At 43.2% G+C, this 22,829-nt stretch overlaps 3 protein-coding genes across 4 annotated transcripts; 1 reads left to right on the forward strand and 2 right to left on the reverse strand.

The window, feature by feature from the left end:
* Positions 1-1,019: 1,019 nt before the first annotated feature.
* LOC4340312 (ATPase 6, plasma membrane-type) lies at positions 1,020-6,039 on the reverse strand. Of its 2 annotated transcripts, XM_015786367.3 has the most exons (4): positions 5,638-5,860; positions 3,028-5,553; positions 1,461-1,630; positions 1,020-1,334 (listed from the first exon to the last, which is right to left on the reverse strand). In XM_015786367.3, exons 1-3 carry the CDS (start codon positions 5,686-5,688, stop codon positions 1,628-1,630), a joined length of 2,580 nt encoding a protein of 859 aa, XP_015641853.1. In that variant the 5' UTR covers positions 5,689-5,860; the 3' UTR covers positions 1,020-1,334; positions 1,461-1,627. The 2 variants fall into 2 exon arrangements, with proteins under 2 accessions (XP_015641853.1, XP_015641851.1); XM_015786365.3 differs by lacking the exons at positions 1,020-1,334; positions 1,461-1,630 and having other exon boundaries at positions 2,856-5,553; positions 5,638-6,039.
* Positions 6,040-8,978: 2,939 nt separating this feature from the next.
* On the reverse strand, positions 8,979-9,665 carry LOC9268459 (60S ribosomal protein L39-3-like). Its single transcript, NM_001424261.1, has 3 exons — positions 9,618-9,665; positions 9,430-9,533; positions 8,979-9,334 (listed from the first exon to the last, which is right to left on the reverse strand). The coding sequence occupies exons 1-3, from the start codon at positions 9,618-9,620 to the stop codon at positions 9,286-9,288; spliced, it is 156 nt and encodes a 51-aa protein (NP_001411190.1). The 5' UTR covers positions 9,621-9,665; the 3' UTR covers positions 8,979-9,285.
* A 6,607-nt stretch (positions 9,666-16,272) lies between these two features.
* On the forward strand, positions 16,273-17,320 carry LOC4340313 (ethylene-responsive transcription factor ERF003). Its single transcript, XM_015785952.3, has 2 exons — positions 16,273-16,481; positions 16,589-17,320. Exons 1-2 carry the CDS (start codon positions 16,399-16,401, stop codon positions 17,040-17,042), a joined length of 537 nt encoding a protein of 178 aa, XP_015641438.3. The 5' UTR covers positions 16,273-16,398; the 3' UTR covers positions 17,043-17,320.
* The last annotated feature ends 5,509 nt before the right edge of the window (positions 17,321-22,829 follow it).

Below are 22,829 nucleotides of genomic sequence, written 5' to 3' on the forward strand. Positions count from 1 at the left end.
AGATATTCAAAATTATGATTCAAATCTCAGTTAGGTAGGCTTAAATGGAACGATATGTATTTTCTAACAGAATTGATGCCTAGGTGAGTTGATAAAGGAGAGCACGCATGAAGGATAGGTCTGGGGTTCGAATTCTAGCCAAGACACGATATAAAAAAAATAAATAGATAAATAGATAGGATGCTAGATTAATATTTGAAGTTTTAATTTGGTACGTAAAACTAATGCCACATATGGAGTGGTGGCAATAATGTTTATCACAACGATGTGAAGTGTTGCAATATGACTTTTTGCCACATCCATTCCGTGGCAAGATCTAAATTTATTATCACTAAATAAAAATCGTTGCAATAACCTATTACTACGCTATTTATTGCCACGGCTAGCAACGATTTTAAAATTGTGGCAACATGTATCTATTACCACAATTTTAGTATTGATGCCACGATTTTTTTCATGGCAACAAATGATTTTTTTTAGTAGTGAAAAAATAGGACATACTTTTCAAAAAAAATTAATAAGAGGAGGTGATAAAGTGTAGAAAAGCACAATAAGAAATTACATATATTGTTGGTTTAATATGGATTTTAAATATATGGATGTACTTTAAAAAAATATAATCAGCTTAGGAGAGAAAAAGGAAAAATAGAAGAGAGGATAAGCAGCAGAAAACTAAGGGGTGGTGGCAGTAGAACTCCAAACCTACCATTCAGAAGCTTCGTTGGCTAACCAACTGGGAATTGTGATGCTTGTGTCATAGGGCGTTGCTAAAATTTAATAATATGAATATTTTTAGTGAGGCAACTTCCAATCGGACTCGTTAAATGGACGGTCAAAACGGATCGTTCGCGTGGATAAACCGGAGGACGGACGAAATTTACTACCGGAAACCTTGCGTATTTTTTAATTAGGTATATAGATTTTGTTATGAGTTGTTTTATCACTCATAGTATTTTAAGTGTGATTTATATCTTATACATTTGCATAAAATTTTTGAATAAGACGAATGGTCAAACATGTGAGAAAAAGTCAACGGCGTCATCTATTAAAAAACAGAGGGAGTATATCTACACAATTTGCAAATTTCAACTGAACACTTGTATATAGGGTATATATAGACATGCACAAATATACACAGTTGACAAGATATATGTACTGAAAAACTGAACAGATGAAATATGTATATACCAGCAGATGGACTGAATTTTTTTTGTTTTTTTTGTTTTTCTCACAAGCTCATTCCCGCTCAAAACCACGCAAACACGAGACGTACGCTTACGGCAACATGAACAAGCTCTCCGGCCACCGGCGTTCAGCTTCACCACCGAGTCGATCTGCAATACATGCAACAGCCGCCGGCTCAGTCGTCGTCTTCTCCGTCTCCGGCCAGCCGGCCGGTGTCCGGCCGGCCGGAGGAGAGGATGCATGGGTTAAGGTTTTCGAAGGGTTTGCCTATATACCTTGCGACCTCGGCGCGCTTGGCGGCCTGCTCGGAGAGCTCCTCCTTACCGGCGGCGAGGAGGTCGGAGACGGCGGCGGCGGCGGCGGTTGCGGCGGCGGGGCTGGGTGAGCTCCTCCTCCTTGTGTCGTGAACGCCGTGTGCGCGAGACAAACACCCAGGATTCCCTCACTGGAGACGACGCACGCCACACACAACCATCATCATCAATAGCGTTCACAACAATCATGGCGAAAACTACAGGAAACGATAGGGGAACTCTTTTAATCACCCGGTGGACATCTTGCACGTGTTCTAAATAGTTATGAAAAAATTTAAAAAAAAAACATGATAGATCAATATGTAATATATCACTCCACAAACATGCAATTTAAAATTCAACTTTTACAAGTTGTTATTTTTGTTACAACTTGTAGATGTTGAATTTGAACTTACATGTATGTGGAGTGATATACTACATATAGATATATCTTGTCAATTTTTTTGAATTTTTTCATAATCATTTAGTTGACATATAATAAACGGGTGGACATCCACCCAAGTGATTAGAATCCATCTACGAAACAATATTCATTCCTTCAGGAAAGGTCCTCTCGTTTTTTTCGCGTCGCTTAAAAAGTTAGCAAAGATTCTTTTAAAAAATCAGCTAGATAGATCAATATGTGACATGTCACTTCATAAAATGTATGTTCAAATTCAACTTACATAACTAGAAGAAGAAAAAATAGAGTAAATTTCATAAAATCATGGGTAATTTTTGGTCAAATTATTATAAAACTATATATTTAATATGATGCATCAAATTACCACTAAAATTATTACACTACTAAAGATTTAAGGTGAAATATTGTAAAACTACAGATTTTAGCAAAAAAGTTATCATAAACTACAAATGTACTCCCTCCGTTTCACAACGTAAGACTTTCTAACATTGCCCATATACATATAGACGTTAATGAATCTAGACATATGTATATCTTTAGATTCATTAGCATCTAAATGAATATGAACAATGCTAGAAAGTCTTACATTGTGAAACGGAGAAAGTAATATCAATTTAAACATAAAACTTGGACATTTATAACTATAACATAGCACTAGAATTAAAGATTTGAACTCCAAAATATATAGTTTTGTGATAATTTTATAATTAAATCTATAGTTTTACGACATGTAGTTTCGTGATAAATTTATTGTTAAATCTGTAACTTTGTGATACATCACTTTACATGTAGTTCTAATAATTTAGCCTAAGTATATGTAGTTTTGTGAAATTTACTTAAAAAATAATAAATTCGACTCTAAATATAACACGTAATTCGTAGTCAGTTTTTTTCGTTTCTAATTATAAAAGTCGAATTCGAATTTACATGTTTATAGAATAACATATCATATATTGATCTATCTTACTAAATATTTTTTTCAAATTTTTTAATAACCTTTTAAACATCATACATACATAAGACGAGGGGGATATCCTCCCCTCCCCTCTCGAGGAAAAAAAAAAGAAAGAAAAAATCCATCTCCAAGTCTATCTAAGGTTGAGAGGTCGGCGGCGGCGAGCTTGCCTTTTTCTGGGCGCTGTCCCCGGCCTTGCCGCCGGTGAGGGCGTAGCGGATGATGAACTTGAGGACGTCGAGCGGGAGGTAGGTGACGACGCTGAACTGCCACACGGCGCCGCCCCACCGCCACCCGATGCCCTGGATCCGGCAGAAATCCCAGCGCGCGTACACGGCGATCGCCGTCGCCACCATCTGCGCAGCGAAGAAGGCGAAGAGCAGCAAGAACCCGGGCCTCTCGACGAACGACCAGCTCCTCGACCTCGTCACGAAGATGAGCGCCTGGCTGATGATGCTCACCTGCAGGTACAGCGCCGCCATGAGCTCCCTCTCGCTCTCCCTGATCGACGTCACCCCGAACACATCCGTGAAGAAGTTCGTGTCGTGCGCGAGGTAGAAGAAGAGCACGGTGACCAATGCCATGTAGGTGCCGAGCACCACCCCCGTGAGGAAGATCTCGTTGAGCTTCCAACAATCGGGCGTCGGCGACGGCTTGACGCGATCCTTGGAGATGGTCATGATGGTGCCGTCGTTGAGGATGGCGATGATGAGCACCATGAACGGGGCGAAGTCGAACTTCCAGATGATGGCGATGAGGAGGAAGCCGAGGACGATGCGGATGGTGATGGACACCGCGTAGATGGTGTAGTTCTTCATCCGCTGGAAGATGGCGCGGGAGGTGAGCACCGCGCTGACGATCACGCTCAGCCCGGGCTCCGTCAGCACGATGTCCGACGCGCTCCGGGCGGCGTCCGTGGCGTCGTCCACGGCGATCCCGATGTCCGCCTTCTTCAGCGCCGGCGCGTCGTTCACGCCGTCGCCGGTCATGCCGCAGATGTGGCTCATCTCCTGCAGCCGCTTCACGATCTCGTACTTGTGCTCCGGGAACACGCCGGCGAACCCGTCGGCGCGCTCGATCAGCTCGTCGATGGGGAGGCCGTTCACCTGGCTGTTCTTGTCGCCGAGGAGGGTGGTCGACGGGTACATGTTGGTGCCCATCCCGAGCCGCCGCCCCGTCTCCTTGGCGATGGCGAGCTGGTCGCCGGTGATCATCTTGACGTTGACGCCGAGGTGGAGCGCGCGGCGGATGGTCTCCGCGCTGTCGTGCCTCGGCGGGTCGAACAGCGGCAGCAGCCCGATGAACTGCCACGGGTCGCCGCCGCTGTCCTTGCTCTTCTCCGGCACCTGCTGGTACGACACGCCGAGCGACCGGAGCCCCCGGTCGGCGTAGCTGTCGATCAGGGCGTGGACCTTCTTCTCGGCGTCGGCGGCCATGTTGCAGAGCTCGATGATCTGCTCCGGCGCGCCCTTGCTCACCCTGTGCCAGTCGCCATTGCCGTCGATGTAGGTGATGGCGGTGCGCTTGTCGACGGGGTTGAAGGGGAGGAAGTGCACCTCCTGGATCCCCGCGCGTGCCTCCTTGGGGTCGTCGAGCATGTTCACGATGCAGGTGTCAATGGCGTCCTGGTTCTCGACGCGCGACGCCCTGGCGGCGTAGAGGAGGACCATGTCCTTGTCGACGCCCTTGGAGCACACCTCGATGAGGGTCTTGTCGACGGTGAGCTTGTTGAGCGTGAGCGTGCCGGTCTTGTCGCTGCAGAGCACGTCCATGCCGGCCATCTCCTCGATGGCCGTCATGCGCTTGGTGATGGCGCCCTGCTGCGACAGCCGGTGGGAGCCGATGGCCATGGTGACGGAGAGCACGGTGGGCATGGCGATGGGGATGCCGCCGATGAGGAGGACGAGGAGGTTGTCGATGCCGTCGCGGTAGGCGCGGTGCTGGATCGGGTACATGACGAGCACCTCGACCGCCATGCCGGCGCCGATGGAGATGATGCAGAAGTTGCCGATGGCGGTGAGCACCTGCTGGAAGTGGCCGACGTTGTTGGTGCTGTCGACGAGGTGCGCCGCCTTGCCGAAGAAGGTGCGCACGCCGGTGGCGATGACGACGGCCTCGATCTCGCCCTGCTTCACCGTGGAGCCCGAGAACACCTCCTGCCCCGGGTGCTTGTTCACCGGCAACGACTCGCCGGTGAGCGCCGACTGGTCGATCTTGAGCGGGTCGCCCTCGAGCAGCCTCGCGTCGGCGGGGATGATGTCGCCGAGCTTGATGCTGATGATGTCGCCGGGGACCAAGATCGCCGCCTCCTGCTCCTCCCACCTGCCATCCCTGAGCAGCTTGGTCTTGGGAGCCAGGCCGGCCATGAGCGCGGCGGCGGCGTCGCCGGCGTTGGCCTCCTCGATGTAGGAGATGGTGGAGTTGATGATGAGCAGGGAGACGATCCCGACGAAGTCCTGCCAGTCGGGCGGGCGGCCGCCGCCGTTGGCGAGGACGATGGCCATGATGGCGGCGATCTCCATGACCCACGACAGCGGGTTCCACATGAAGCCCAAGAACTTGAGAAGCTTGCTCTCCTTCTTCTCCTCCAGCTTGTTCGGCCCGTACAGCCGCAGCCGGCTCTCTCCCTCCGCTCCGGTGAGCCCCTTCCGGTCGCATTTCAGCTTCTGGAACACCTCCGCCACCGGCGCCTTCGACTGCACATCACAACATTTACACAACATTAGACGCTGACGAGGAGGAGGACGATGGACGAACACATGGCGTGCGTGCGTGCGTACCAGGTCGACGGAGTCGTCGTTGATGTCGTCGAGGGAGAGGGAGGACGCCATGGGGGGTTTATTGGGAAGATGATGAAGACGATGGTGGCCGGTGCCCGGCGGCGGGGTGGGCGGCGCGGGCACGGAGGGAGGGGCGGCGGCGGGCGAGCTGCTGCCTCCCTCTCTCCTCTCCTCTCCTCCTCTCCTTCTCCGCGTGGGTGGAGGGGAGGGGCGGGGCGGGGCGGAAGACGGCGAGGCAATGGCGGTCGCGCGGGGCGTCTTATAGGGTCTTTTCCGGTTTCCGCCATGGGCGACCGAGCGAGCTTCGCGGGGCGCCTCCGCCTGCGCGCACGCACCGGCGCTCGACCGCCGCACGTGTCGCGACTTCGCCACGACGCCGCGTTGTGAGGCCCAGGATTCCGCGGGAAAATGGGGAGAAAATACGGCTTACATGCAAGACAGCAACAAGATCGGCTCTAGCAACAGTACTGCATACACGCAAGACAGCAAGACCAAAAAAAAAAAAAAACCACTGACGTAATATGGTGAGAGGGGTACAATTGCATGTAAGATATAATATATTTTAGGGCCATTTGATTTGAAGGAAAAATACAGGGAATTTAGAGGATTTTATTTCTATAGAAAAAATTCTTATGAGTGCCTTTAAATTAAAGGATTGCATCATATCTAATCCTTTGATATTCCTATGAAATGGATAATACTATAGAGATTTTTGAAGGAAACTTAGCAACAGCTCAAAGCTCTTCGAATTTTTTTTAGTCTATCTCTTTCATCCAATTCCTGTTTTTTTTTCTATAGTCCAATCAAACCGTCATTCCTGTATTTTGCAATTCTCTGTTTTACACTTCCATTACGGTTAGAATCCTGTGTTTTTTATTCCTTCGTTTTTTCATTCCCGCGATTCAAATGGGCTCCTTAAATTTGAATTTCAAACCATTTTTTCTTTTAAAATATTTATATGATCTAATATCCGATTACATCGTTGTATTTATTACAACTAAATCTTACAACAATAGCTCGCATGATTATATTTTGACGAAAAAAATGTATAGGTTTTGACAAATTGATTTTTTTATGTTTCAAAGGTGAGAAGATAATGTTTCAACTAAAAGTTGACCATGTTTCATATTTTTATTTTTATTTTTGCAATGGTTTTTACTAATATTACATATTTACATATGGTATTATTTGGAAGTTGCAGAGAATATTTTTATTTTCTAATGTTACACTAGATCATTTGCAAAAGTTGCACGTTTTATTTTTGCGATGTTTGAATAGTTACAACTAGTTACGACTGAATGTATCACGTGTTTCATGTGTGATAATAAAGATCTTGTTTTAAAGATTTAATCATAACAAATATAACCGTGTGATCGGATTACAAATCATATAAATAATTTAAGATTAAGAGAGAAAAGTTTGATAAAAAAAGGTGGTTATACAGTAAGGAAAGAGAGAGGGAGAGTACTCTATGCACCAAGCATCGGGTGGGTAGAATTGCACCTGATTTTTTAAAAATATGGGGTGCCGAATCCATAGTCTCTCCGAGGAGAAAGGAGGGAAAACAAATCTGCTTGCCTTTCAGGTTTAGAAATTCAGCGGAGTCAGCGATGATCGCTCGGAATTCACGATAGTACCATGTTATTGCTAAATTTTACTCCCTCATTTCGTTTTTGCATTTTCTTTCCTAATCAAATTTCTTAAGTTTGTTCGATTTTATAGAAAAACATAGTAGCATTTTCAACACAAAACAAACATATTTTCACAATATATTCAATATTAGATTTTTGCTAAATATTCCCTCAGTTCGTTTTTGCATTTTATTTCCTAATCAAATTTCTTAGTTTGATCGATTTATATAAAAACATAGTGGCGTTTTCAACACAAAACAAACATATTTTTACAATATATTCAATATTAGTTTTAATAAAAACTAATTTGATGTTTTAGATATTGCTAAAAACTTAATCAAACTTAACAAACTTTCAAAAATGTTAAACTAACTTAGGCCCTGTTTAGATTCAACTTTTTTTTTTCTTCGAACTTACAACTTTTCCATCACATTGAACTTTCCTACACACACACCTACACACACACAAAAGGGCTCAATAAGGGCTGCGTTCAGTTCCACGCCAAAATTGCTAGTTTGAAGAAATTAGAACGTGTGTAGGAAAGTTCGATGTGACGGAAAAATTAAAAGTTTAAAGATAAAAGTTGGAATCTAAACAGGGCCAAGGTACCACAAAAGGGAGTCCCTCTCTTAACTCACCAATTCGTAGGAAGCATGAAAGCAAAAGAACTCTGCAACAAGGGGACAGAAACAACATACACCCAGAAAGGACAGGGGCAGCATTTTATTTTTCTTACAAAACGAGCACCAACTTAGCAAACATATCATGCCAACATCCTATGAATCTGTCATCTCATATTACTAACAAAATTCATAAATCTAATCAAAAGAGCACACGATCGAACAATATTGCTCCAAGGAGGCCTACATGAAGACTGATATTTAGAAGCATGCAAAAGCATCATTGTCCTAAGATCTCATTGGTTTATAACTCATTGAAGTATAAGCATGTCTCCTCCAAAGTGATGCAGCACACAAATTAACCAACAAGGAAGAACTTATGTGCCCTTTGTGATTACAAATGGGTACAGCAGGTCACGGCTAAATTAACCCAACCTAAACCAACCAACATCTCAGCAGCTATCTCATCCTACATACTAAATGGTGCAACTGTTTACGGTACTAAAAGCTACAGCAGAAATGGATTCAAGCAATAGGCAGGGTGAAGTTTTTACTACTACCTCCGTTTTAGGTTATAAGACTTTCTAGCATTGTCCACATTCGTATAGATGTTAATGAATCTAGGCACACATATATATCTAGATTCATTAACATATATATAAATGTGGGCAATGCTAGAAGGTCTTATAATATGAAACGGAGGAAGTAGCTTCAAACTGGATTGCAGCATTAGCATGTATTCAACCAGCCCATGGTATTTTTCTGGAAATTCAATCATCAATCTAGTGACAAATTCCCTACAACTCCAGAAATGCCCAATTGGTTAAACTCACTGGAGTAGAAGCAGCTGTGCTTCGGAAGTTAAATCCTCCAAAGATTTCTAATGTCCCCGTAGAAATGCTATCAAAGGTTCTTTGCTCTCTGACTAAGAACAAACATGCAACCCCTGTGATTACAAATGGCTACAGCAGGTCACTGTTAAATCAAGGGTAAAAGTATAGAGAAACTCACCAGCCCAATCCCCTACCAAAATCTCAACAGGTCATTCATCTACACCCTAAACGGTGTAGCTATTTACAGTACCAAAAACTAAAGCAGAAATGGATTCAGGCAATATGCAGATAATCAGATATTCAGATTATGCTAACAAGGGAGTTCAACTGATCAATCCACTGCAGCTGAGATAAAATTCAGACAACTTTAGGCAGGATAAGAAAGTGGTTCTTTAATCAGCAAAATTATGATGCTCCAAGATACACACAGCTACTGATAGTCTCTTCAGGACAGGCAAAACCTCGAAACGAACACGACGCAACCCATAAGCCCTAGCTTCTCCTTCTTCTTCTTCTTCCCAGGGCAGCGGCGTCCGGCGCCTCGTCCTCCTCTCCTCCCCAAGCTCAGAACCCGAGCTTGGTGCGGCGCCAGTGCCTGCGCTTCGCGTTGTACCTGAAGGACACCAGCAGCTCAGGGATCGGATCGGAAACTGGTGTCTCTCCCTTCCATAGACGGATCGGATTCAAGGCGGCGACGGCGGAGGTTACCTGATGGTGTTGTCGGTGCGCATGCGGATCCAGTACGGGATGGGGCGGTTCTGGCGCATCTTCTTCGCCAGCTTCTTCTTGATCTGGAACGTCTTGTGCGACGGCTGCGCCGAACACCCAATCAATCAGAGGAGTAAACAAATCCCGAGACGAGAAGAGCGGCAGGAGAGATGAACCGAGGTGCGTACCATGGCGGCGGCGGCGGCGCGAGGAAACCCTTGGAACGGAGAAGCCGCAGCATTTCGGGGCCGTGAGGGTTTATATGCAGATGAGCTGTGGGCCAGATGGGCCTAATGGGCTCATATTGGGCCTGTTAGATGGCCGTATTCCTTGCCCAACTATGCATGGACCGGAAATTCCGGCCATTCATGGACTCGTTTCGATGGGCTAAATATAGGTATGGGCCTAAGAATACTTAGGTTTTCTTCATGTCATGCTAAATATACGAATGAAAAACTTTTTCTCCAAAAAGATGAAAAAATAATGAACAACACAGAGAACCAGTAAATAAAAAAAGTGTTCCCACTTGTAACTCTTTCTCTTAAATTAGGATTTTTTTTCATCCTTTGCTGTTTAAGTTCTTTGACCAATCCTTTGGAACAAAATATAAAAGATCCACGCTACAAACATTAGGCCTTCCATTTGGAATGGATAAAATTTGTAAAAAAAAAAAGAAAAAAAACGGTAGAACCCATGTGCTCCATTAAAAAAACTCAGACCGACGAGTCGAGAAAAATCTTTTGGGATTAAAAATCAAATTTTGGTCTTAATCTCACCATTAATTTTTTCATGTAAACTCCCAATCTCCTTCCTTCGAGTTGCCAAACAAGCCATATGAGCACACTTCTACTAACAGGAGTGTTTTTCTTTCTTTCTTTCTTTCTTTTCTCGCAAAACCCTAGCTTGGTCGGTGTCCCCAATACTGAAGGCTCTACCACTGCGCTACAAGCGTTTTCACATAAAAGAGGTCAAGAAAGGCGTAAATATCCACGAGAAAGAAAAATGTCTAAAATTCCTCCAATTCAAACTTATGATAAGATGCATCAGCAATGGGTCGGTCCAGTTGCATACTTGCATCCCTGCTCGCCGACATACAAGTTATCGGGAAATAACACCATCTCTGCTGTACTCTAAAAATCTTGATGCTGATTAGGGACACGTGGCACGCCCTGAATTATTCTGCAATCTCATTGGCCACTAACATCGTCTTATGATTCATCGACATCTCGCAATCATGGTCACATGGGGTTTTCGGATGCTGCCCTTTGCCAGTGGCAGAGGAGACCTGACCTTCTTCAGAGACTAATTAAAGAATTTAAGCGCTGTTCATGTGCCGACCAAGATTAAGCGACACGTGTAAATACTGTTTGTTTGCATGTCTAATCAGGCCACTTGCAATGTCAGATCGTTTCTTAACCACTTGGCAGTCCATGTTGGTATGTTCCTTGCATGTTTTTGTTTTGCTACATTATGCATATAAATATTCCAATTCAGAAGAAAAGAAAACCTCCAAAAACAAATGAAAGCTAGGTTGCCATGATCTTGAATTTGTGATCATGCTCTTTGAATCAATTGTGATCTTGAGAGTTATATTTAAATAAAACAGTATGCAATGCATTTTGCTGAATTGAGAAGGGAAAAAAAGGATACTAGTTTATTAAAGATTTGCACTGCATTTTGCTGAGAGTTGTAATACTACTTTATTAAGATAACAGATTGTGATCTGAGAGTTATTATATTTAATTAAACAGCATGAAATGCATTTTAATTACTGAATTGAGAGAAAGAAAAAGGATACCACTACTACTTGATTAAAGATCTGCACTGCATGATGATACTGATACACACATGTTGCCGACAATTTGTGAGGTTTTGAGGCATTCAGCTAGTTTTAATCTGCCAACTGGATTGAACTCGGATGCAACAACAGATCATCGTATTCTCAAAAAAGAGCATCAGATTCGCAATGTCACAATCGTCAGATAATGAGTTCATATTCCGTGTGAGGAGGGGGCCAAACGACATCAACATTAAACACGGATCACAATCCAGTGCAGAGATGATCAGAGTGACCAACGTCATTTGACCCATGTACAGAACTGACATGTAATCCTCTGCCTGCTTCCCAATAAAATTTCAGGTAATGTACAGTGCTTGCAACATATAGAGAGTAAAATGAAGCTGTTTTTTGGGTAAAATGAAGCATATAGATAATTAACACATATAATGTGTTAAGATATCAAGATCTAGATAATGAGATATTAAGATATATGCTGTTGAAAGAATCCTTAATTAGCTTGGGACTTTGGTCAGCAACTCTTCCAGTGAATCATGTGTTAGGTAGCAGGTAGCAACACCCTGCTAGCTTCCATTGTTCATGTACATCTTTTCTCTCTTTTTATTCTGAAACCTTCTTTAGTAGTAATAAAGATTAGGCAGCACATGGCATGGAAACGTTAGTAATCTTTCACAAGAACATGCCATGTTTTCCATGCTCCATAGCTAGCTAAGCTTTTTAGCTTAGCAGCAGCATGGTGAGTGAGTGAGTGAGTGACAAGATTTCATCAGCATGGTAGCATCTAGCGATGCATGCAGAGCTACTAACACAGTGATGTTTGTGTAGCCACAGCGCCACAGATCGTGCGGATCATGGCCAAGATTTGTACTCGGATCTTTGCTTCTCTCCACTCCTAAACTCTGAACCCAACCAATCCAAATCCAACACAATCCAATCCAATCCAATCCAATCACTGACCTGATCTGACCATCCATCCATCATCACGGTCACCGTCGTCGTCGTCTTCCTCCTCCTCCTCCCCCATCGCCGGCGTAGGGGCCGGCCTGACGAGCCGCCGTGCAGCCACGTAGCCGCCTCAAGAACCATACTGATAACCTGTTTCTCTGAACTTTTTTTTTTCTGTTTCTGAACTTTTCTCTGTGCCGGTTAGGCGGATCACGGATAGATCCTGTCAGTGTTCGTGTTCATGCATGCAGGATTGCAGCATTGGCCGGCCGATCGATCGGTTCTTGCCTGTGGCCTTGTCCTTTCGACCATGACAGACTCCCAGTAAGAACAGTTTGGGACTGTGGCTGAGCAGAGCCATAAAATTCTCGTTTTGTAAGCTTATCATTCAAGAGAGGAACTATGTGCGCATCAGCAGATTGTTGTTGCAGTAAAGGTTCAGTACAGATTTGTTTTTAATTGGCTGGGCTTGAACAGCATGTGCTGCCATGTTGTGAGGCTCATTAGATTAAGCTCTATCCCTATTATCTCTATGTGTATAACTAGTAGTTGTGATGTCCAATTCTTGTGAGGTTCAATGCATATAGTATGTGAATCAGTGAATGGATGCCAATTCAAGCATGGAAGCTGCAGAGGAGACAATATGGTTATTAGGTCATTTGTCAGAGGATTGATAAACAATTAATCATCAGAGTTAACCAGCATGGAGGAAGGGTTCCAAATTCTATCAGCAGTGATTAGACAGACTAGCTACTCTCACTGTCACCTAAGAACACTACTATTTAGAACCCACATGGCACAACAGTATAGTTTAGTGTCTCAACCATGAGCCTCCAAAACAAACCCTGGTCAGTGCCCATACCCTGACTCACACTGATCATCAGGAAAAATCCAGCATAACACTGTACATGGTAGCAGCATGTATGTACATTGCACATTGTACTGATCCCTGATTAGAATTAATGGCCTGCATTATGCATTAGCGGCTGATTTTTTTTAGATAGTAAAATTATTTACATCCCCAGCCTCTGTCGTTAAGCATGTAGCCAATAAGTTCTAACATGAATAGAAAAACATAAGGACAAACTCCCAACTTCCTCTTCATTACGATCAGCTAAAATAACGATAAAAATTCACAGCTGGTTGAGCCCATTTAGATCCTATTTTAGAGAGCTTCTGATAACCATAGATTCTTCTAGATTGTTCAATTCTCCTAAATAGTTCAAAATTTCACCTATCTATACTCAGAGTAGTGGTGGTGGCCACCAACTCCCAACTTTCTTTTAGAAAAAAAAAAGACATGTCAAGTACTCTCACCAACTCTCTACTTTTTATAGGAAGAAAAAAGAATGGTGTGGGACTAAAGAATCCACATGTCAGTAACAAATATATAGAATATTTAAGAGATGGTAATAATATATTAATGATAATTTTATTTAACTAATTTAAATCCCATTGCAGCTCATGGACAATATGCTAGTATTTTAAGAAAATGTAGTTACAGAATATAGAAAATAAACTAGAAGTCAGAAGCTGATAAAACAGCTTTCATATTCTCATCAGCTAGCTTCTCATCCATATTATGAGAAGGTGTAGTTGTAAAATCCAGAAAATATATAAACTATAAACTGAAAAGCCCAGCTTATTTAGATTCTCATCAGGTAATTTCTCACTGGCTATTTTCCAGGATCTTAAGCTCCTCAAACGGAGCCTTAATTTGCTAAAACACCACACTAGCGTCCAACATGAGAAGGGACGAGCCAAGATCGTGTGGTGGATACGGTGCATGCATGTGCACAGCCATCGGGTTCAATGACACACAGCGCGCGCGCACACACATGCAGGCACTCAGAGCTTCAGACAATTGCAGAGTTCTGAACTGACGCTGAAGATGCACATACTTACAGCTGCACAAGCAGGAGGCAGACATGATAGGCAAAGGCAATGCATGAGTGATGACTGATCATGCCTCAGCAGGCGCAGCAGCCATTGCAATATTTGCAAGGTTTTTGTCTTTTGGGGGAGGGCTTGGGTTCAGTTTAGTTCCATCTGCATGCTCTTCCCAAGGTGCAGATCAGTGCAGACCCTGCTCTTCCCAAGGTGACACTCTGGCTCCATGGATGGTGCCAACCAGCTACATTGTTAGCAGCCCAATAAGGTTATCTCAACATCTAGCTAGCCATTGCAACTGGTTGGTTGGCTTGGCTGTGATCATCATCTATTCTAGTATAGTATAGCTAGCTAGGATGATGTATAATGGGCTAATTGAGCTTTTCACAATTTGGTTTAACTAGATTATCTTTAGTTACACTATCTGCCCCCAAAAGAATCAACTTCTAGGGACAAATCTGAACAAGAATGATCCTAGCATATTATTGTGAGTTATTGGCTACATGGATCTTAGTTATGCAAAGGTCAAGAGTGTTCTTGGTACGAGTTATATCATCTTGATGTATTTTGTGTTGAGATCAATAGAGCATCCATTATCTGAAAAGATATAGTTGCGTGCATTCCCATTAAGGGCCTCCCTAGGAACCAAGGATTTTCATAGGAATTTTAATGAAAGCCCTTTAGATTGTAGGAATTGGATGATTCCAAACATTATTACATCAAAGCTCATCATGTTTGCATTTCCTTCGGAAAGTCCAAGGCAACATGTATCTTAATATCTTGTCTTTTATCTACTATTACCCATTCGAATGAAGTATTTCATTCAAAATTCTTGTGGTTTTCCTATGAAGTAACCAAACATCTTCTCTACCAAATTCCCGGTATCTTCGTTTCCTATAGGATTCGGCTACTCATGACACTTGATTTATGTTTGTTCCTATTGCTATGTTTTTCCTATCCCGCGTTTCAAAGGAACCCTAATGCAGAGACTGAGAATTGTACTTTCATTGTAAAAATGATTACCCTAGCCATGACTAGGATAAAAACAGAGAGTTTTATATTAAAAAAAAACTTCAGTAGTAGTACCATTGCACAAGAAAATGCTTGTAGGCTAGTTTGGGTTCTTGTGGGGAATCCGAAGTTCAGAGCTTAGTAGCATGCTCTCTTTTTTCCTGAGAGCATACATTAGTTTTCTCTGGTTTACCTACCATATGACATTATAACTGAACTAACATGGTTGCACTGTGGATAAGTCTAGAGTTAGGCCTGAACTAAATAAACTAGATTAATTATTATAACCTCATTCTTCCCTTAATATAGGTCACTGGATTAGGTGATTACTTTCACTGGATAATGCAATGCCATGATTTGGATGTTCTAGGGGAATATTGTCGACACTAGCCTTGACTTCTGCATGTCCTCTATCTTTTTATAATCAAACTTTCTACTACTAATAAGTAAACAAAAAGGGAAAATGGCAAACAAAAGCTAAGCTAAGTACTCCATCCGTTTCTAAATATAAGTATTTGTAGGATCCAAATTTTATACACAATATGAGTATTTTTTTTGAAACATTACACAATATGAGTATTTTCGAGACATTGATTTCAATCCACGGAAATTCAGGTATTTTCAACCTATCATGTGCTTAGTAGGGGAATCTGAGCAAGTCAAAATTCAAAATTTAACCAATAAGATGTCTGAAAGGGATATTTTTTTCACTTCATTCTTAGTCTTTGCTAATTACTCCCTCTGTCCCAAAATATAACCACTTCTAACATTTAGAATTTGTCCCAAAATATAACAACTTCTCCGTCAATATTCTCTTCTCAACTAATCACAATCCTCCACCATTCAATTTTCACACCTACCTCTAATTTTTCTCCAATCACAACACTCCCCTCATTTAATCATACCAAATTTCTTAATAACTGTATCCAACCCTAAAAATGCTTATACGTAAGCAATAGAAATGCAAACATTTTCTGAGAGGGAGGAGTGTCACAGGGAGTACAAATCAGAGGGAACAAATTTGGCTCGACCCAGGTGGGCCCCAGGAATCATAGACTGATCAGGCACAGAGGCGGGCCCCACCCTGGAGCTGGGTTGCTTTGAATTCAAACAAGCCGGGAATTGAATTGAACTGAGCTCGCTACTCTTTCTGCTTCACTTCCCTCCCTATTTATACCGCCCCCATGGCTCGCCTCACCACACTGATCACCTCGACCTCACTTCCTCCTCAACCTCGAGCTCACTCCTCGCTCTCCCGCCGCGAGCGCGCGCTCTCTCTCGCCGCGACCACGCGCAATCCGTCGCCGAGCTCGAGGACGTCGGCAATGGCGCGGCCGCAGCAGCGGTATCGCGGCGTGCGGCAGCGCCACTGGGGCTCATGGGTCTCCGAGATCCGCCACCCTCTCCTGTAATTCATCGTCGCCATCCTCCTCCTGATTGATTGATTCTTTGTTTCTTCCTCGCGTAGATTGGTTTCTTGGCCATGGCGGTTTGATTTCTTGGTTGGGCTTGCAGGAAGACGAGGATCTGGCTGGGCACGTTCGAGACGGCGGAGGACGCGGCACGCGCGTACGACGAGGCGGCGCGGATCATGTGCGGCCCGCGCGTGCGCACCAACTTCCCCCACGACGTCGCCGACGAGGCCGCGCCGCCGCCGCCGCCGCACAGCGCCGCCGCAGCCTCCTCGTCGTTCCTCTCCGCGGCGCTCGTCGCCAAGCTCCACCGCTTCAACCTCGCCTCCGTCCAGGCTGCGCAGCGCGGCAACAGCAACGACGACGACTCCACCACCTCCTCCTCCGCCGCCGCGTCGTCGCGCGCCGTGATTCCGTCCCTTCCCGCCGCCGCCGGCGCATTGGGCAATGCGGCGGCGACGGCGGAGTGGAGCGGCGGGTTCCTCGAGGAGCAGTACGTGGACCAGATGATCGAGGAGCTCCTCGACTCCAACTTCTCCATGGAGATCTCCTGCTGATGTGCCCTGTTCATCTACCTGTTCTTCTCTGCTCCATCTCCTGTTTCTTTCTCTCTCTCTTTTTTTTCTTTCTTTTTTTTTGTTTTTTTAGTTTAGTAAGCTATGTGAGGAAGAACTCTGATCGAGGTTAGTTTGGTCACAGTGAGTTCTGGAGCAGCTTGTGTATACGGTAGCATCATTTAGAGCATAATAGGGTTGCAGTTGAGACCTTCAATTTTTGTTCTGCTACTTTAATTAGTGTCATGTGCTTAATTTCATCTTCAAGCTTTTCATGCTCCCATGGTGATAAGTTAGGTTTATATTTTTTATTACTACTGCTCTTATTTGTTAGAGTTCGATGTGCACGTAGGGCTTGTTTGGTTAAGTGCCAAAGGCTACCGTGTTAAAACTTATGTGTGCCTCAATTATTTTTAACAAGTCATTAGAGGGGAGAGATTCCCACCTGAATTTTCCATTCATGCGAAAATATGTAGTAGGGCGTGTTAAAAAAGTCTGGAGTTACTCAGTTACATAGATTGCAGGTGAAGAGAATTCGATATGCCACATTTTACTAGTTGCTATAATTGTTACAATTATAATTATAGTCCGGAGAGATTCCACTCTCAATGGTTGATATAGTTGCGACATATCACCCTTTACTAGGCCTTATACCCACTCGCATGTTATATACTCAATTTTCCTTTTTTAACGTTGTCACGCTCTATGACCAATTAAGTGTTGGTCAACTTTTGTATCGATAAAATGAGGTTTAGTCGCCAAACGAACAGCTACGTAGTCTCCAGCACACTTTTGACACGCCACACTATGCGTCGCTAATTTTTTTTGAAAAATATTATATTGTGAGGTATATAATAAAATATATTTGTTTGAAAGTTTTTTTATGATGAATCTGGTGATGACATTTTTACAAAACACATGATGGTGTTTGAAACTCATGAAGATAAAGATTAAGTTGACGCATGTAAAACGATAAAGCTATTAGCACATGATTAATTATGTTTTAATTATTACAAATTTGACGAATGGATATATGTAATATTTTAAAGCGATTTCTATATGGAAAGTTTTCGCACGGATCGCACCATTTGAAAAACATGCTAACAAAAATCAAGGTAAAATATATATATCCTCATGGGAACAGAAAAGGGTATAATCTTACACACTCTTCATCCAGGGTGTTTACAGTATAACTGCACGTGTTTTAAAATGAGATCTCTCATAAGTCCAAGAGAGCACAAATCAAAGCCAAGCAAATGGTGTAATAAATAAAGCTGATAACAACAGCGACAAGAAAGTGGCAATTCCCGGTCCATACCAATTCAACCCAAAAGTCAGCGAAAATCATCCCAGTTTCGCAAATTTTTCAAGACATTTCTGTCCACTAAAACCCCAACATCCCCCACATTGGATCCAAATCCAATCCACCACCAACCCTGACAGAGGATAAAATCGATATTGATATAGGTGTATTTAGATTCAGGAGTGAAAAATTTTGACGTGTCACATCGGATATACGGACACACATTTAAAGTATTAAACGTAGGCTAATAACAAAACAATTACAGATTCCGCCTGTAAACTGCGAGACAAATTTATTAAGCCTAATTAATCTGTCATTAGCAAATGTTTACTGTAGCACCACATTGTCAGATCATGGAGTAATTAAGCTTAAAAGATTCGTCTCGCAATTTACACGCAATCTGTGTAATTAATTTTTCTTTTTGCCTATATTTAATACTCCATCTATGTGTCCAAACATTCGATATGACATGGTGAAAAAATTTTGCCAGGCGATCTAAACAGGCCAATATTGCAAACATGCCAATTTCTGAAGTTCTTACCAGTGTGTCTGTCCATCAGATATTCAGATCAAGATTCAGGCAAGTGCAGAAAGGGCAAAAGAAAAAGAGGAAGAGATCCAACTTTTATGCGCTACACCGTGGTCCGATCGAGCCCCCTGACGAGCGCACGAGGCGTACGAACGCAACGAATCCCCCCGCGATCGATGTGGGAGGAGATCCCGGCATCCCAAGGACGAATTTTCAGGCGCAGGAGATCCACCTGCAGAGCAGCAGCAGCAGTTACACCTCTGAACTTTCTGAACCTCACATTGCATGCAATGCAGGGCCATTGATGGCGGCCGCCGGGGCGGCGTGCTGCGGCGAGGATGGATTCATTTCATTTCAGCTCGCTCATGATGGTGGCCATTGCGGCCTCTGCACTAATCGCGCTGGCTTGCAGTGCAGTGCAAGAGAAAGAGAGAGAGAGATTCAGAGATCATCGCGGATGTTGTCTGCATGAGAGATTTCTGTCCGTATTTGTCAAAAGAATCCGCGGCTTGGTCGGGGAGCAATCAATGGTGCATTGTCCGATCCGTTCGCCATTGCAGCTGCAGATTGTAGCAGCTATAGCAGCAATGCAGTGTGATAGGATAGGGGGCCTGCACGGCCGCGAATTTGCTTCCCCTGACGCTAACGGGTGGTGGCTAGTGGAAGTAGTTAGATCAGATAATGGCAGACAGTATCGGCGTGTTCGTATTTCGTTTGCTGAAGATTTCCACGGCAATTTTCAGCCATGGTGAACTATGCTTGTTTTGTGTTAATTTCCCTTCACACGTATAAGGGACCACAAGAACATATTTGGGCGCCACCGTGTACAACATATTCGGGCCATAACGAGTATCACGGTTAGGTATGGATCTGCTGTTATTGACGAAAGCGTCCATTTTTGTCTCCCTTAACTGTAGCCCGAGTTTGATTCGTATTCCTCAGTAGGGTATAAAGCCTTCCCGAATTATTAAAACCCAGTCATTTCATCATCCATACTGGATGAATACCCCGCCGCGTTGCTGCGAAAAATTAAGTTGCATAATATGTACAAATAAGATGTAATTTGATAATCAAAACTAAAACAATTTGATACAATTTTGAGCCTAAAAATAATTAAGATTGCATGTTTTTAAAAGAGAAAAAAGAAGAGACAATTTGAACCATAGATGTATCATCCAAAGGCTAGAAATAATTGTGATGATGTGGCTTAATGAGAGAAGAGAGAAATAACATTAACTACACTTAGTGGGGATGAACTACATAAGTATATAGGATTAGAGAGACGGGAGAGAGGGTGGTGGTTCTTGGACACGCACTTTGGTACACACATGATCTCGATAGCTTCTGCCTTTTTTCTAATAACTTTTCTTCTTCTTAATATATTCGGATGGCCTCCTGGCAAAAGAGGAGAGGAGAGAGAAGGGAGATGTAGGCCTCCTCTCGATGTCACTAGTCGTCTCTCTCCTTCACCTCCGACGCCACCGGTCTTGTCTCCACCGTGTCGCTTCCCACCTTCCGTGCTTCAAGACCCAGCCCATTGCTAGAGCTCGAAAAGGTTGGGTCATTGGACGACCGTCCTCCGTTCCCATCCACTCGGTGGGGTAATTTGGTGTTGTTGGTGACATGATGGCGAGGCTGGGTGCAAGGAAATGAGCCTACAGCAGCACTCCTCCGAGCTTAGTCACGACAAGGTTGCAAGGGCAACAACACTATTGAGAGCGACTGAGGGATGAGTGAGGTGGCAGCTGGGATGATCCTTGATCTGGAGACAAGAGCGGATCCAGCATGGCAGCAGTGGAGCTCGAGCCTCCACTACTGGCACGAGTACCATGAGAGCCCCCACTAATTTTTCTTGCCATACTTAGATGGGAAAGATGAGCTATAGCTTTGTATATTTCATTTAGATCCCCCCCCCCCCCCGCTATTTTCTTTCTGGATACGCCACAAAGACGCCTCATAGTACAAAACCGCCATCAAAACTGCTCAGGGAGGTAAAATGATCATGTTTTAATGGTTCAGGGAGATTTTCTACCCAATTTTGTGCTACACGAAACAAGACTCGGGGTATAGTTGAGGGAGTAGGAATGGACTTTCGCTTTGCTTTATCTTGATGGCGCAATTGTTGTTCGTCTGAATGAATAAATGGTCCAACTTCTTGGCCCGAAATGTAGCTTCGCAGGTATCATTCAGAGAGAACGAACTCGTTCAAGCGTCTGAATTTTCCTTTTGAAAAGTGAAGGAACTACACTACTATAGTCAAACAGAAGGCTAACCAATGCATTGCAGTATTGCACACAAAACAAAGGCTCCAAATTTCAACCGAACAAACGCAAAAATCCAGATGTGACTCATAAAACCGGCAGATATTACTGGTACCTTCCTAACTTTGAAACTACTGGTCCGATCAAAAAATTAAACAATCTGCAAATATCCAAAACTCTTTTTATGGAGCACATTACTAGTAAACTCTTTTAATACTACTACTAGTAGTCTGGTAGTACTACCTTGCTTACTTGGACCAGGTGCTTGACTGAGTATTCAGTAAGCAGCTTACGCTGTGTGCTTTTCCACGCGTGAGGAAGTTAAGCTTGGAGATCACATTTATTCACACTGACCAAGCAGCAAAGCGAAGGCAGGTGAGGTCAAAACTACCAACTCCCACTGTTTAATTTGGCCGCTAAACTTTTCAGATATTCACACCAGTGGGAACCATCGAGTTAATCACCATCTTTTACACGATCATCTATTAGTTGATGTTCAATCCGCCGTGCCGTTCATGATTATTACTGCATATAAAAGTGTTCAGAGTTTCAGATTATGGGACCAAAGGTTCAGAGTTTCAGATTGAAGTGTTCGACTGAGTATACATTAATCTTTTTCTGTCTCTGCTTTCTCTGAAGGGAGAAAAGGGTCATGACTCATTGACTCATGAGTACTTAGCTTGATTAGGCATGCTTTGTTGAAAAGATTATGAGATTTTGCCACGAAATGCGAATAGTGAAGAACAGTGCATTCATACTCTTAAGGCTGAGTTCGGCTGTAGTCGTGGGATGAGATATTTTAGGCACGTGAAACGAAATGAGCTATTAGTATATGATTAGTTGAATATTAATTATTATAAACTTAAAAACTAGGTGTATTTATTTTTTTAAAAGAAACTACTATAAAAAACTTTTACATGAAACATATCGTTAATGCAGTTTTGGGAAACATGCTCATGGAGAATTAGAAAGTTGTCAAACCCAAACTCACTTCCGAACTCACCCTTAGGATGTGTTCATTCCCGCAGAACTGCTGAGCTACTAAGTGGCTTGGAAACTAGAGCAAGTAAATTAGTGCATGGTTAATTAACTATTAATTATCATAAACTTAAAAATTAAATTATATTTGATTTTTTATATGAAGTGCACTATTTATTAGTTTGGAAAACATGTTCATGGAGAACACGATATTAGCTTTGTCTATATGGAGATCCAAATGCAGCCTTACTACTCTTACATTTCAGTAATTCAGATGAGATTTTCCACGGTAAAAGAAGTGAAAGGTCATTAGCGTGGGATTAATTAACTATCACAAACTATATATATATATAATCTTTATTTAAAAGTTTTAAATAAAACATACCATTTAGCGGTTTAGAAATATGCCCGTAAAGAATGAGAGGATTGCTTACCTGAGTTGTTGAATGAAACTGAGCTACTGTAGTGTAGTTAGTTGTCAGTGGAGTATACTGTAGTTATCTCATGGAAGAATGGACACGTCCACAACCACAGACAGGTTATTGGAGGATAGAGATGACGAACACGACAGAAACAACAACAGAGATAGACCAAGCCATATATTATTAAGAATTTCGTATCATGTGTCCATGATATAAAGGACCGAGATATTCTTTTGCCTGATCGGAAGTGATTGTTCTGTAATAATATATGGCTTCCGATCAACAATCATTTACGAT

This window comes from Oryza sativa, chromosome 6, assembly GCF_034140825.1.
Source record: "Oryza sativa Japonica Group chromosome 6, ASM3414082v1".
NCBI classification, from domain to species: Eukaryota; Viridiplantae; Streptophyta; class Magnoliopsida; order Poales; family Poaceae; genus Oryza; species Oryza sativa.